At 41.9% G+C, this 16,087-nt stretch overlaps 2 protein-coding genes across 2 annotated transcripts in view; one reads left to right on the forward strand and one right to left on the reverse strand.

The window, feature by feature from the left end:
- Nucleotides 1–1,551: 1,551 nt before the first annotated feature.
- On the reverse strand, nucleotides 1,552–14,792 carry disp2 (dispatched RND transporter family member 2). The gene is made up of 10 exons (XM_015970005.3): nucleotides 14,514–14,792; nucleotides 11,207–11,345; nucleotides 10,824–11,098; nucleotides 10,358–10,387; nucleotides 10,148–10,271; nucleotides 9,526–9,641; nucleotides 8,715–8,830; nucleotides 8,238–8,335; nucleotides 7,905–8,063; nucleotides 1,552–4,981 (listed from the first exon to the last, which is right to left on the reverse strand). The coding sequence occupies exons 1-10, from the start codon at nucleotides 14,606–14,608 to the stop codon at nucleotides 1,730–1,732; spliced, it is 4,404 nt and encodes a 1,467-aa protein (XP_015825491.3). The 5' UTR covers nucleotides 14,609–14,792; the 3' UTR covers nucleotides 1,552–1,729.
- A 466-nt stretch (nucleotides 14,793–15,258) lies between these two features.
- The window catches only part of pkdccb (protein kinase domain containing, cytoplasmic b), a 16,037-nt gene continuing 15,208 nt past the window's right edge, over nucleotides 15,259–16,087 (forward strand). The window contains exons 1-2 of the mRNA XM_070546781.1: nucleotides 15,259–15,267; nucleotides 15,500–15,639. Coding sequence (XP_070402882.1) covers nucleotides 15,259–15,267; nucleotides 15,500–15,639 — 149 coding nt within the window. The remainder of the gene's footprint in view (nucleotides 15,268–15,499; nucleotides 15,640–16,087) is intronic.

Raw genomic sequence — 16,087 nt, forward strand, 5'->3', positions numbered from 1 at the left:
ACACATTTTTGTCTTTTATGCTGAACCATAACTATACATCTTATTTTACTTTACACAAAACAGAAAACACACTTTCAGCATGAAAAGCAACCAAGTAAAAGACATTTGGCACGTAATGTTGAAAGATATTCACGTGAAACATTGAATGTGCTTGAGATCGTCTCGGTGCACTAATCTAATTTATAGCGTTTGGATTAAGAAACAAAAATAATCTGAATTTTCTATAATAAAAATACACATTTACTGATGGGGCGAGAGAGTGACTCAAAAAAAATCCAAATGTCTGAATAAAACTTAACTAAAATGCAGGTTGGCTTAATAAATCTGTTGGATGCATCTCTTCACATCAAGGCTGCAGTGTGCACAAACAGAATACTTGTGTTTGTATTTGAAATCCTTTTCTGCCCTTAAGAATGAACACAGAACATCTCTTGACACTGACGCACTTAATAGGATTTCTGCCTCGACTTTAAAACACAAAAAGCACATTGATGGCAACTGTTTAGCTTTTCTAAGTCACCATAACAAACATTCTGTACAGTTAATCACATAAAGCACCAAACAAACTGGTTAATAAGAGGCTTTAAATGTAAAATGTAACTTTCTATGAAGTGCAATAATCATATTTTGGTAAATTCACATCAAAATTAACAGAAATGAGCTTTAAAATCTCTATTGCTCACAATCTTCTGAAGTTTGCCGTTGTGTTTAATTTAGTAAATAAATGCCAGCTCCAGTTATCTGATGCATCATCTCCAACTATTGTGCATCACTTGTTGGTTTTTGGATGCAGTATCAGTTCACCCATTCAATAATTATTTTAAAAAAATTATAAACGGAAAGAAAACCAAGAGTGTCCAATTTTGTCATTTTATAGGCAAACCGTTATGACATTATCAAAAGGCTAGATGTAAAACACGGCACATGGATTTTTGCCAGAGCTGTTGGCATTGCTTTAGTGAGGTATTAATGTGATATAACAGGAAAATAGTGCAAAACTAATAAAATACATCAAAATAAATATTCATTTTTATTCATCTGTAATAAATAGCCAGTTGGAATTGTGTTTAGTTCTGAAGTTACATTTATAAACACATTCTAGTCCAGGATCAAATATAACTCTTAGATATAAAATAACCATCAATATTATACAAAAGTAAATTTGTCTGCAATAAAATCACAACTCTGAATTTGTCTACAACCAACGAAAAGCAGCTTTGAGAGCCAAACTCCACCGCTCTATTATTAAGAAATATATCTACGTTTGGATAAAAGCTTCTGGATTTTACTAGTTGCTAAAATTATTATTATTATTTTTTTTTTACAATCGACCTGAATTGGTAGAGTGTGATTACACTTGAAATGACCAAAGGCTGTGAATAGAAATGGCTCACTAGGATTAATTCCAGCACGGATCACAGAGTTCGTAAAACTAAACCAGTCTGTGCAGAAAGGTCAGGGTCAATAATTCCAGGCACAAAGGAAATTCAGCAGCAGGCAACGTTTGCATGTCGTTATGGTTTTTGAGTTAGAAGAACTGGTTTTCGGTGATGCAATCCTGCCAGCAACAGTGAAACAAACATGCAATCATTTGTTTTCTGCAACTGGCTTAATTTCCTTTGAAGTGTTTAACAAATGCAAGTAGGTTTTTAAATTTTATTGTAAAAAGTATTTTGTAAACTAGGTGTGGTGTATGCACAGTGTTTGCACAAGCTTCCTCTGACGTTGCTCAGCACGTGTCCTCCCGTTGCCCATCTCTCTTTATCCAAACATCCGGTAAGTCTGGTTTACTGTTGGGTAAAATCACCACCTCCTCGCCCCGGCTGCCGCGGTCCTTACCGCTGGTTTCGTAAACCGTTTCTTTTAGCGAGAGCCTCAGCGTGTCCCTCTTCCTGTTGAGGTGTCCAGGTTGTAGTTGCAGCTCTTCTTCGTGTGCCTGAGGATTTGAAGGCCCTGCTTCAGTGTCACTCAGACACGTTTCACAGGTCTCCTCAGGACCCTCGAAGGAACTCTGAGACAGAGAGGAGAGAGGCCCTTTGTGGTGGCTCCGACTCTCCTTAAAGGCGTTATCGTCTTTGCAGAGAGACGGCTGACCAGCGGTCTCCTCTATGCTTGAGGAGGAGGAGGAGTAGGCAGTATTTCTCCATTGTTTCGCCCCAACTGACTGACCCCTGCAGGTTTTACACAGCAGTCTTCCTGTAGCAACATCTTCTTGCAGCAGGCCTGCTGGGCGGAGGGTGTTTTCTCTATAAGGAGATGAAGTCTGAACAGCTGGTGGTTGGTGACCAATCTGATGACTGCATAGATCACCCGTGCCATTCTTCTCCACATCTCCGCAATATTCAATCTCATCTGAGAGCACAGAGGGCCGGTTGGACAGCTTACTGGTGCACGTGCTGTTCTCAAAGCTGTCACTCAGGCGATAAGCCAATGGCTGCAGCTCGTACTGCTCCGCACCTCCTCCTATGATCTGTCTCTGACTGTGCCGATGCTGGTCGTTGGGGTAAAGGTAACCACCCGGCTCTTTGTCATAACTCCTCCCTCTCGATCTGCCAAACGCCCCGTTAGCAGCCGACGTGGTCGAGGGGTCAGAATGAGAGCTCGGCGTGCCTTCTGTCTGCGCTGAAAAACACTTTAGAGTGATCCTTCCACAATTTTTTCTGGGTCCAAAAAAGCAGCACAGGGACTGGAAGAAGAAGGTTGCAAATCCGCAAGCCACGCATTTCACCAAAAACAAAAAAATCCCAAATTTTCTGATATGCAAGGCTGTGGCAGGTAACATGAAGATCCCCATGAAGAAAAACGCACCAGATACTATTGCTGCAGGAGAGCCCATCCTTTTAGTGGCGTGGGCAACTTTTCCAATTTTGTCTGAATGAGGAGCAAGGCTGTACGATATGCAGTAGTTAGCTACAAAGTCGACAGACAAGCCTGCGGCTGAGGATATAAACAGAGCCTCAATGCCACTCAGCTGCCATTCAAGAAGAACGAGGAGGCCAACGGTGACAAACACACTCCCTCCCACAGCAACAGTCGCATAAAGGCTCAGGAGAATGTTCCAGGTTGTCAAGAGGAGCAGGACAAAGGTGACAGCTACTGAGATGCCAGCAACCACCAGAGTCTCTGAGCCGAGGGATTGTTGAAGATCAAACAGAGACAGCTGACTGATGAACCAGCCTTTCTCCAGCCCTTTTGGTGCTCCAGATATTTCTTCCTTGAACCAGGCCAGGATTTCTTTGTAAAACACGTTGGTCCTGCTGAAGTTGAAGCTGTAGAGGTATGTGGTTTTGAATGCCAAGACGAGAGCAGCGACTCTGCCATCTGGCTGAAAGTACAGGCCTCCACTGTGTGCCGAATGGCCCTCGGCATTTTTTTCAGCCAGCATTATGCTAAGGCAGCTCTCAAAAACACTTGGAGGGTAGGGGAAGGAGGTGTTGCAGCAGAAATGGAAGGTGTCATCACTTTCTGAGCACCGTTGAAGAGAAACCCAACTCACCAGCTGCTCCACCAGACAGATATGATCCATCATGACATCTGTGTTCTCTGCTGGTGGAGGGGAATAAAAGCTTTGGTTCTGGACTCGCGCACATAGGTCCCTTAGCCAAACCTGAGCTTCAGCTCGACTCATGTTGAAATCAGGGTCAAAAACTAAAGAACCTTGGCTGCTCGGGTTGAAGTGGTCCCCGTTATCAGTCTGTTCAATTCCCCAAACAAGCGTCAACATGACAGGCGTCTCCTCTCCATTACTCTGCCTCTCAAACATAAACATGTGACGAAACTCTGCATCGTATCTCTCAAAAGGGTGACTGGATCGAAAAAGTTGAGACACCCAGCTGTCAAGGGTGGGTAGCTTCATGCCCGGGGTGATGCAGGACATGTACATGCCCCCGGCCCCAAGCACTGCAAACCAGCACACCCAGATGTACCGAAACTTTACAACTCCGCACGGTAGGATTTTCAGGAATATCAAGTTGGAGGTGTCCGTGAGAGCCTGTTTGGACTCTTTTAGTTTCTGTAGGATGCTGAAGATGCATTTCTTGCGTGAACTCGTGTCCCAGAACCCACTTGGGTTTTTGGAGCAGAAGGGCTTCCACGTTTGCGCCGTCACTGGAGCAGACGGCGTCTTTCTGTAGCGCTCTCGCAGTATGAAAGAGCACGGCAGCCACACTAACGCCACGAGCGAGCTGATGAACGAGGACGTTCCAAGATAAAGAGAGAAACATCTGATTGTTGGGATGCTGCTGAGATAACCGGAGAAAAATGCTGCACTGGAGGTCAGCCCTGATGCTAAAATCAAATACCCCATTTCCTGTAAGGCTCGGTTTACTCTCTTCTCCAGGGGAGCCGAGGGGTTCTGTGTTAGCTGCAGGTTCCAGAAGTCCGAAAAGATAAAGACCTGATTGGAGCAACTTCCTAGGAGAATTAAAGCTACTGAGAAGTTGACCAGGGGGAAGAAAGTCAGGCGAAATGCTACTTTATAAAAGAAATATGAGGTTAGAAGAGAACCAGTGATTGCTAGAACAGATATTGCTACTATAAAGAAGGAGTGGAGATATAGAGCCATGGTGAACAGAAGTGATACAACAGCGAGGACCGGGTATACCGAATCTCTCACTAAGTAATATTTGAACAGGGTCTTCTTTATACCGAAGTCGATGCCAGTAATCGTTGTGTTATTGTACGTCAGATCCCTGCCTTCCAGATTGTTCATGTACATCTCCATCATATGCTCCCCTTTCTCGACAGGTAGGAACAGAAGGCTGTACTTCAGAGTTGGGATTTGGTATTCGACAGTCTGCGGTCCGAGGAAGTCTTTGTCGACGAGGAAGTGCAGGATTTGGAAAACCACTTTGGACTGTGTGCAGCGGGAAGGAACAGAGGGGCAGCTGCCGTGTTTGGGTCTCTCGACGCAGGCCTCCACCAGATCTCCTCTGTGATAGTACAGGGCACATTTCCGAAGAAGGTTCAAAGACTCTGAAACCTGGTGGGAAGAAAGTATAATGGATGTTAGTTTCACCAGCAGAGTCTAGACATAAGGAGATGTTTGCTTAGCTGAAAAATGTTATTGTGAAGTTAGCTTTCATGGCATATTATTAAATGCCAATCATATAGCAAGTTTGGCAACATTATGGGCTCGACACACGGGAGGCGACATCGCCTCTCCTCCATTCATTTTCAATGAGACATGCGCGACAAAGCGATAATCGCGGGTCTCTCTCCTACCAAGCGAAACGCGAAAAACGTGCGTGTGAAAGTTTGCACTCGTGCACGTGTCGTGCACTTACGACCCAGCGACGCGATCCCAGAAAGTTGAAACATTTTCAACTTTTCATCGCTGTCGCTCGGACGAGGACCAATCAACGGAGGTTTCATTCACTGACCAATGAGCGGACAGGATGCTCCGCACATCTCCGAGCAAACATGAAGGAGAAGTTGATTATTATTATGTTTTATAGTAAAATCAGAAGTAAGATTTCACATAACTCTAGCAGCACCTTGTGAAACATCATATCACCACTTTTTTAAACTCTGAACTGCTTAAATAACCTTGATTCCCTCCAACCTGACACAGCCAAACAAAACTACGGAAGTTTCGATTTCGCCATGGAACAGAACGCGTCAACGGCTTTGCCGCTGGCCGCTGCCGTGGATCGCCTCCCGTGTGTAATAAAAGCGACAGTGACAAATTTCGCTGATCGCGGTCGTTTGTCGCCTCCCGTGTGTCGAGCCCATTAGATATTAGGGCTGCAAGACATTGGGGAAAAAAGTCACATTGCAATATTTTCTAAATGCAATATTGCAATGTTAAAGACCAAATTCACAGAGAAACCATTTTTTACTTATTTTTTAAATATGATTGGTTACTCTGAGTTTCACATGCACAGGCTGAACAGAAAACAGTCTACACCTATTTCTTGCATTATCTGCCGATAGAAAATAGACCCTTGGATTAGAAAAGCCAGTCAGATCTACGTCTCACTAAAAAGTAGCATTCATGGATTTGTCCAGCTTCTTGCAATGGGGAAGACTGTTATTGATTTAGGAGAGAGCAGAGCAATTCTCAGCTTGTAGAAGCTAACTGTTAGCATTAGCAACTCCACAACATGGCAGAACTCCTTCAGACTTGTGTTATTTGTGGAGATAAAACATCAATGTTGCAAAGCAAACATCATCAGGGACAGAGTCGTGTTGCTGTTAGCATATCAGAAGCTAAATTTCGAAAAACCAGCATATAAGAATCCAAAACACACCATCTTCTGCTCCCCTCTGCTCTGACTGACTTCTAGTTCCTGAAACAGAAGTGCCAGAGCTTTGTTTCCACAGACATCGAATTTAGTATTAAAAAATACGAAAATTTTGAATAGATGACTTGAAAAGCACTGTGCTGTTGCCATCATACTGATAGTGAACCCGTTGGTGTTTCACATACAACAGGCGGTAAATTACATTTTTCCGGGTCAGCGTCTCTTTTGCAACTTGATACAATCAAGGTAAACACTATTGTCAAACTACTTGGAAATGCAAAATAGTATCCAACTCATTGCTAAAAGCCTCTTATCACAGATAGAACAGACCCCTACAAAACCCTTCAGAAGGGCCCAATAAAATAGTCCACAACAATTCCTAAATTTACAAATCAACATAATATATGACCGGAAACCTTCTTCAGTTGTGTCTCTAAAAAAGTATTCATCACATTTCTTAGCGTACTTATACTAGCTTCAAACTTTTACGCACCGACCTTGGTGTACAAGCTTTCCATTGACTACATACCTGATCCAATAAGTGAAGTGTTACCCCTTTGCTGAAGCAAATTGGCCTAACCCTAAACTGTCAAACAGCCAATGAAATTCAGAAAACAACAAAATCTCACGTTTTACCACCAAACCCAACCACAAACTGAGCTAGAATGATTGTGACCAGTGGATCGCTGCATGCCAGGTGCCTTTAACATAAGATGAGAACACGTTGAGTCCAACAACACATCTGCGATGTGAATATCGTGCCAACGTAAATTGCGATGTCAATGCTCAAACGTAACAATAGCTATGTTTACGTGGGCACAAAGAATTGGAATGAACGCCCTATCAGATCAAAAATTCTTCATGTAAACACGTCAGTCGGAATATTCTGATCCAATTGGAATTAAATTTCTTTCCGATAGAGAGGTGGTTTTTTCCGATCACCATTACGATTGACGTTCATGTACACACCCATTTGGATCGTTGGGGTTCTGCGTGAGGTCTTTGCACCTTTGCAGACGCTCAGGACAAGTCGAAAACATGGCAAGAGGGAAACAGAAGTGGTCTGTTCTCTGGAAACACTACGGGAGCTCAATATTGTTAAACGTCTCAATGGCCAAAAGGCTAGAAATGCTGTGTTATACACTCAAGTGCATCTAAAGACACAGGAAGCAGGAATTCACTGAAGTATCGACCAAATCAGAAACTGCTGGAAAGGTAAGTCAACGAACAAAATTAGAGAATAAGAAAATAAATTGAGTGTGAAAAGACGTGTGGACAAGATGGCGTTTGTTTACAACTTTTTATTCCGGGAAAGACAACTCTGCACATGCTCGACCTATTCAATCTGCCTGAACGCTTGGTGCATGTATCATTTCAGTTAGTGTCTGTGTAAACAGAGATTTGGGAATTCCGATCAACCAAGATTTGAATCGGGCAGAGGAGATTTGGCGCATGTAAACGTAGCTATTGTGCATCTCTATTAAATTTCAATATTAGTCTTGGTAACATCTTAAACAACAGAAAGCTGGTGGAACTTTAAGACATCACGAGATAGAACTGTGATCAAATCTTTCAGGGGCTGCAGAAAAGTTGAAAGGCATCGTCATCGTCAACTTGCTCAAGGATTATTTTTAAAAAATGAGAAGAAATCTACAGTACCTGCTGGGAGGTAAGGCTGAGGCAGCAGGAGGCATTCGAGAGGACCGCCAAGTAATTCCCCAGAGACCAGCTCGGACAACAGCCGCCTCCTGGCGCTCCCTCGCCTTCCATACGCTCATACTGCTGGCACACATCCTGGAACTTGGCCTGGGAACGAATCTGATTCATGCAAGAAAAAAGTTTTTTTGAACTGGAGCCCAGTTTTTAAACTAATCTACAAAAAGCAATTAATTTCACATGAGTTCGTGTCTAAAGTTTGTTCTGTAAAATAGGATTAAAGACACTGCATTAAAAAAATGATTTAAAAAACTGAAGTTTTACAAAAGAGCCAACCCTGGATTGCTCCATCTCACACATGGCGTGGATCGACTTTAGACTCCAGAGACTGGCTGAGTTTTCCGATCGGAACACCAGCTGGGCAAAACGCTCGCCTGCAAAGAAAGAAACAGATGACGTCTGCATCCAAGAACGAGACGACCAGCGGTGAATCGTGGGATTGTGGGCTGGTTGGAAATGTTGAAAGTGGTTAAAACTCTTGTAAAAAGCTTTGAAATTAAATACAATAAACATAAAAGAAGGCAACTGACATCATTTGTGTGTTTAATCAGTGCTGAATAGAAATTAGGCTTCGTCAATAAAATACTCAGTTTAGGCTTTAAGTGCGAAAAATAACCTTTGAGGGAGTTTCCTACTACATTTCTAAGGTCTTTAACTTGCTGAGAAACTTAGCTCATGTGTCATGTTTTTGGGACTACTGAATTTATTTACTTAATGGATTATAGAATTTTGTTTGTTTTAGACGTTTCTCACCTGGAGCATCACAGAGGAAGATGTGTTGTGATAAATCTGCAGCCAGCATCCTTTTAGTACGATGTCTGGAGGCGACTTGACTGAGGTTACCTCCCCTGCTGACAAGAGTCGCAGGTCTGAAAAGAGAAAAAATTGTTTTTAAGGCAAAACTCACATTTTAGATCCATTTGTGTTGCCATGTGGGTCCCTACTGCCTTTTTAAACACTCCAAACTCAAAAATAAATTTGTCCATCCATTTACTGTCAGTGTTTAGGTTTAATTATGTGCCTAAAACAAGTCATTTCAAAAAGTCCCCAGTGTGTGATGTCACAAACAGGGAAATTAGCATAGAACCACTTCCCCAGGTTGGAGGAGCAGTGGCTCTACCATGAGCCCCTCCTGGATATTGTAGCTTCTCCATTGACAAGTGGGGAGATGAGTGGGCGTGGCCAGCTTGTTTTCCATAAAGTGCCTGAAACGGCTCATTCTGGGAGGTACTGAAAATCTCTAGAATAAAACTGCTGAAATAGCTTCATGTGAGAGGGATTTGGTGTAAACAACTTTTTAAACATGTTTTACATCGACTATAGAGCGATTATAGCTTAAGAAAAAAAGTCATAACATGTCGCCTTTAATTTCTTTGGTCCACTTCGGGGTAAGACAACCGCCTTTTAATCAGTTTTATCTTTAACACTGGGGCAAAGTGGTTTCCGTAATACCATGGTGGTTGAATCCTCTGCATCCCCACCCCTGAAATCAGCCTCTTCTGTTTGTTCAGCATCTGGTTGCACCCCTGCCCCCCACGCTTCACTGTGCAGCGACTCTACTGACCTTTTGCTGAGCTGCGGCGGTGAAGGAGACAGAGATTTCCCCAGGCCAGTGTACCCTTGCAGCATGGACAGCCTCGACAGCCGAACTCCAATAGATGTTCCTCGTGGCTCAAAACCCTGGGGAACCAAGAACACGCATAGGCACGCACACACACACACACACACACACACACACACACACACACACACACACACACACACACACACACACACACACACACACACACACACACACACATTCACACACACACACACACACACACACACACACACACACACACACACACACACACACACACACCAATAAACATCAAAGAAAATTAAGCAGCAGTGCCATTTGAAACTGCTGAATTTAATCAGTAAAAATGATAAAAACTGAAACATCCTCCGTTTGATTGTTGGTTAAACTCACTTCATTAAGGCAGAGTTATTATTAACATAATAATGTTTTTTTTCTTATGCAAATTTCTGTTTTTAATCAGTTATTTTCATGTTTTATAATAATTAGTGCTTCTGGAATATAAAATCAAAGCTGTGCTGCTTTATTGATGAGCCGCTTCAGTCTGACTCACTGAAATTGCAGATTTGACAGAAGTAGAAACTGCCAGTGTGACTTATCTCACCAGCAGAGGGTCAGAGATATCTGGTAGAGGGTCGATGAGCAACCCAGCCAGGGAGCACCCGAGCAGCAGAACGACGCAACCGAGAAGGAACGCTAACGGATACTCCACTATCACCTGGGAATAACTGCAAGGAGGAGGCAGTGACACTTAATAAAATAAATAGAACTAGTAGAATAAATAAAAAGCAAAATAATAACACAGAGTCCTTACCTTCTAATGATGCAGTAAAGTCCACCGTCCCTGTCAATGATAAATACATTAATACATATTTTGCACCAATTTGAACTCCTCTAAAAATATTAAAAGTTATGGAACATTTATTGTACATTCCTGCTGTAACTAATAGTAGCACCTAAACGTGGTTTATGGCATGATGCAAGGATGAGTCAGGAATCTCCAGCTCGTACGTTGTGCTCCTTGATGCTCCTCAGCGATCAGATGAGGAGCTCAGAATCGATGTCACTCCTCCTCATCAGAAGGAGCCAACTGAGGTGATTTGGGCAAACATGCATTGGGGCAGATCCAAGGGTCAGCATAGGAGAACAGGAGTTCTCTGCTTAAGTTGTTGCCCTGGCAACCAGGGCATCCGAAGATGGACAGAAGGCTATAGCTGACTTGGCTTGACCAGAATAAACCAGAATACACTAAAGTTCACTACACTGACTAAAACACACACCTCACTCTCACCACGTGTCCCTGTTTCGGTTTCTGAATCCTGCCCTCATTGGACCTGTGCAGCCCGTGGCATTTCCCCGACCCGCGACATGATGTCCGATGAGCAGAACCACAGCTGTGTCCCGATTTCACGGCTAAACCTCCTTCTGTTCCAGGATGGGCTGGAGCTGAGTGGCAGCTGTGGCATCCGCATGGTTTGACTGGACCGCGGCAACAGGAGGGACATTTTCTGAGTGGAGGCGAGCCACGGTCTCCTGTCTGAAGACGCTGGGGAACCTGAAGAAGAAACAAAAGGAGAATTTTTTTTTTGTAAGCAATAAAACAACAGTTTGGCTCCAAAGTGCTGCAACTATTTAATTGGATGCTCGTAAATCTGGCAGTTACCTGGTGATAAAGCTGGAAGGAGGAAGAGGGTCTGCCAAGGCTGCTGCAGCTGTCACACAGCTCCCCTTCAGACTGGATGATTGTTAAATGGGCCTCAGGAGAGCTGTCGGGGGGGCAGAGAGAAACCACCGGGATGTCGCTGAGAAGAGAGGAGGAAAACAGAAAACATAACAACAGGAGGAATCTGCAGCAACAAGCAAATAAATACAATTAATCCATAATTGATGAGCGAGAACTGCACAGCTCGGCAGAATTAATGAGGCAAGAAATGGATTTGTGTGTAACAAACACACAGAATGTGGCTCCTGGAAGTAAAAGGAGCCAATTAAAAGTGACGAGAGGAGGTGGGAGGAGGAGACACAGAGGAAAAGAGACTATTTTCGCACCATAGCACCTTTTCATTATGTCACAGAGTCGTGTGGCTGTCCACCATGGATAACAGGAGACACTGAGTCGTAGGCAATTGCTGTCAGGAGGAGGCTGGAGGCATTTCTCTTTTTTTGGAAACTTTCTCATAAACTTAGTAAATATTGCTGTTTTTGAGTGATTATTATTATCCTGGGTTTACTTAAGGTTAATAATAATAATAATAATAGCCCTTTATTGTCCATCATTCGAGAAATTACACACACACACACACACACACACACACAAACACACACACATATATATATATATACATATATATATATATATATATATATATATATATATATATATATATATATATATATATATATATATATATACATATAGATATACATATGTGTGTGTGTGTGGAAAGAAAAATAAGAATAGAATAGAGATTGTAAATTATTTACAGCATGGATGTAGTAATGACACAAAATATTATATAAGATGTTATAATAGCAACATGAGTCTAGAGATGAAAGTGATCCCATCATTTTTCCAATTAGGATCAATCTGTGAGTTTTTCTGCAAGTCTAAAATAATCAATAATGACTCTATTTGATACCAATAAGCAGAATAACGTAAACATTAAAAATGTCTCTTTTGGGTGGGCTTAATCATAAATACTAGACTGTGCAAGAGGAAAACTCACCAAATATCCTAAATATCATACTAATAATCAGAAAATCTGTTTCGAAATAAAGCTGAACATCAAAATCAGATTTTCCTTCACATGTCTGGGAAGTCCCAAATTTTAATTTCACACCGTTTTTAACCTGCAGAGTGGAGGAAAGCTGCGGGGATCTCTGATATTCAGTAAGAAGCAGAGGAAAGTTTAGAAGGTCCATGAAACAGCGGACGATAAAGGGATAAAAAATGCATGCATAACTAATTAGGAATGACAAGGTGAATAAATATGTAAATATGCATGTCTGTGGATTGTATCTGAGGAAATTGGAGCATCTTCTGGAAAACATGCAAACCAAAAAGAAAAGTTTTCTCCCAGATGGAGGGATGCTGACTGCTGCACAAACATAGTTAGAAAACCAATTTTCTCATTTTTGCTTGCTCTTCACTTTTTGCTCCAACTATTTTAGGAAGCATGTTTACTTTTTTGTTGCTAAGACTTTCTTTTTTTTTTTAGAAATCCCGAAACTCTGCTGAGACGCTTTCACATCTTAAATATAGAAAATTATTAATAAATTAACTTAGATAAACAACTCCTGACCTGTTCTACAATAAGTCTGCATTATCTAAGGTGCTTATTTTTCCACGTTGAGTCTGGATGCAACTGCTCATCCTGTCGTGTTGCCATAGCAACAGAGAATGTCAACAAAGCCTATCTGACCTTTTACAGTTTTGTTAGCATTTTGCAAATAAGGAGTACAGATGATGAGCATCCTCACAGATTATTAAGAGGTTCAGAATATTTTTATGTATTTATGCTAAAATAATATCACCATAAATGCTAAATCATTTCAAATGTACATTATTCTCTTCAGCTTGGTGTCACAGCCTGTGTTTCTTAAATATTTTTAGCCTCATTAGGTGCTGAAGTGAGTCAGCGGTTTAATATCCGCAAGAGTGATTTATGAAGCTCATGAAATACTTCAGTGGGAGGAAACAAAAGTTTCCAGGAAGGCATCACCAGGTTGACCCCGTGGTAACCCCGTGCTTCTGCAGGGCTCAGATGGGTACCTGCCAAGATGTTTTTGGGTAAATGCACTTAGTTTTAACCTGCTGCAGCTTCTGCACCGAGTTTTAAAGGCTCACTTCTCAGTTTTGGTCACTTTTAACACCCCCTAGTGTCCATTTTAATTCATTTTGGATAAACCGAAAATGAAACTTTGAAAGAACAAACTGATGTGAAGTCAGTCTGAATCAACATTTTTGGTTGAATATTTTAGATTTTAATGCAAATACCATTTACGCAACAAAAACTAAGAATCGGACGCTAGGTGAGGATGTTAGAATAAAAGCTGCACCAGCGGACTGAAACCTTTTCAAGAGAGAGATCCATCCATCTGTCTATCCAATCCAAACCTCATTTGAGTTTATTATTTCTGCAGGAATTTAGGGAAAAAAACAGCTGGAGGTGCTCTTGTTTTATGTGAAGTTGAGCTTTAATTATTTTTAGTCACTCCAGATGAGCCACATATGCTGCAAACCCCTGGTTCTCATGTACAGGTGTGTTTTCATCACCAGGACATGCCACTTCTCCTTTAATGTGAAGTTAACATTCATTCATTCATCTTCCGACCTGCTTATCCCTCAGGTGGCTATAGTGTTCCTTTACTTCATCAATAGTGCAATATTCTAACATATTTACCACAGCCCAAAACTCAAACTGAGCCTCTTTAAAAGTGAAAGATTCTCCCTTTGACTCAGATAAATAACCAGAAACAGGATCCTGCTCAGAGAGGCAGAAACGCGTCCTGTCGCTGAGCAAACAAGACGTCAGCTCCCAGCTGTCTCCAGCTCTGTGCCTGAAGCTTTGCTGCCATTTGGGCTGCAAGTCTGGAGAAAAACATGAGTGATGGGGTGACATTCGTAACCAAGACAACCAGATGAACCAAAGCAGAACTCAGACAAGTGGACGTTTTTTGTCCTGATTTGTGCTGACTGCTGCATCCAGCCTGTCATGCAGAAGGAGGCAGAAGCACAACAAACACCAGATCTATATGTCTTTATCAAAAAAATATTCCATGCATGATCTGCTTTCTGCAGCCTAATTAAAAAACAGATGCAGCTTTAATGTTAAAAATGAAAATTGTGAATAACTGAAACAATCTTTTCAAATCTCACTGGTGAAATTATTAGATGGTAGGATTAAACATTCATTAAAATTAAAATAAATACGTTTTTTCTCTAATTAGGTCAAACGATAACAACCCACCTTTGACAAGCCTGTTGGAGTGCCTTTTCATCAACAGGAGACTCGTCCATCAGTATCGCGTCAGTGCTTTCTCCTATGATCGAACAGGAATCCATCTTTTATCCAATCATTCTTCCTGAACATGATTGAATTCAGACATTTTTATTCATCTGTTTCTCCCAGCAGCTAATCTGTGAGGAGTGCGTCCCTCCATGAGGATCGGGAGGCTTGTTTCTGGGCTGCTGCTACTACACAACAGCAGCAGGGCTGTTTGTGCCCCCAAACTGCACTCTGATTGGACGAGCCGCCGTGAAGCCGAGGACGCTCTGTGTTTGCTGTCCAATCGCGATGGGAGGGGCTCGGAGACGCTGATGTTGAAGCGCTCTGACAGGGATGATGCTGCGTTCAGGTAACTAATAATCTGTGACTTCCTGCAACCTGGAATCTGGAGAGAAAATGAGAATCAATTTAACAGAGAAGAGGAAAATTGTCCAAATGAACCCAGATATCAAAACTAAGGTATAAAAAATGCATTTAAAATCGTTATTTTGTGTTTATTTGCCTCATTTTATTACCAAAACAAAATATTTTATTCCCCTTTGATACAGCTATAGGAATTGATAGATTAAAATTAATGATTGGTGTATCCTTGCTTCTTAAAATTATTTAAAAGCAGCATTTGGACAGTAAAACTTTATTTAAAGGCCACAAGTACTGCTCCTTAAAACTTAAACTGTTGACTGTACCAGGGTGAACTAAAGCCGCCATGCTTGTGGTTGGCACAGAGCTGAGTCGGCTAATGTGGCTGACTTCAAACACAGCTTCTCTGAAAATGTAGCAGCTCAAGCCTGCACACACACACACACACACACACACACACACACACACACACACACACACACACACACACACACACACACACACACACACACACACACACACACAAAGGAAAGTGAAGAGCTGGTTATTGCTGGTTCTGAGACAGCCATGGTCATTTCCTCTGGCAGATTTCTAGCCTAAATAGTAACGTGGAGGAAAATAACGCATCGTCACAGCTGCAGTGTTTCCTCCAGTCGTGTGGCACAGGAACAGTCAGAAGCATAAAGAGGAAACTAAAGACAAACAAGGAGGACAAAAAGGATAATCTGTCAGTTTACGATCTATAAGGAATAATATAATGAGCTTAGTTTTAAAAATTAACACATTGTTATGAAAATAGTCAGAGTAAATATCTGGTCCATGTCCTTTTTTGAAAATTAAGTTTTAAAATTAAGGGAAAATTTTTACATTGGAAAAAATCAAGTATAGATAGACAATTTTTTTAATGAGGTGTTGATTTTGTGGAAAATGATGTAAAAAAACATAAATACAGGCCCGGATGTAGGCATGGGCAAGGAGGGACAATGCCCCCCTAAAAATAGTAACTCCCCCCCCCCCCCCAAATGCGATAGCATGTATAAATCCCAAATTTGAAAAGATTTGATGAAAAAGGGTCAGAGTAATACTCCCCCCCCCCCCCCCATTCAAAGTAGCTTCTGGTTGGCAGATGCATAGGGAGGGTGTGGCCAGCCACTGCACTTCGTTCTCTGTCGTCT

The sequence above is a fragment of the Nothobranchius furzeri genome, chromosome 18 (assembly GCF_043380555.1).
Source record: "Nothobranchius furzeri strain GRZ-AD chromosome 18, NfurGRZ-RIMD1, whole genome shotgun sequence".
Classification (NCBI taxonomy): Eukaryota; Metazoa; Chordata; class Actinopteri; order Cyprinodontiformes; family Nothobranchiidae; genus Nothobranchius; species Nothobranchius furzeri.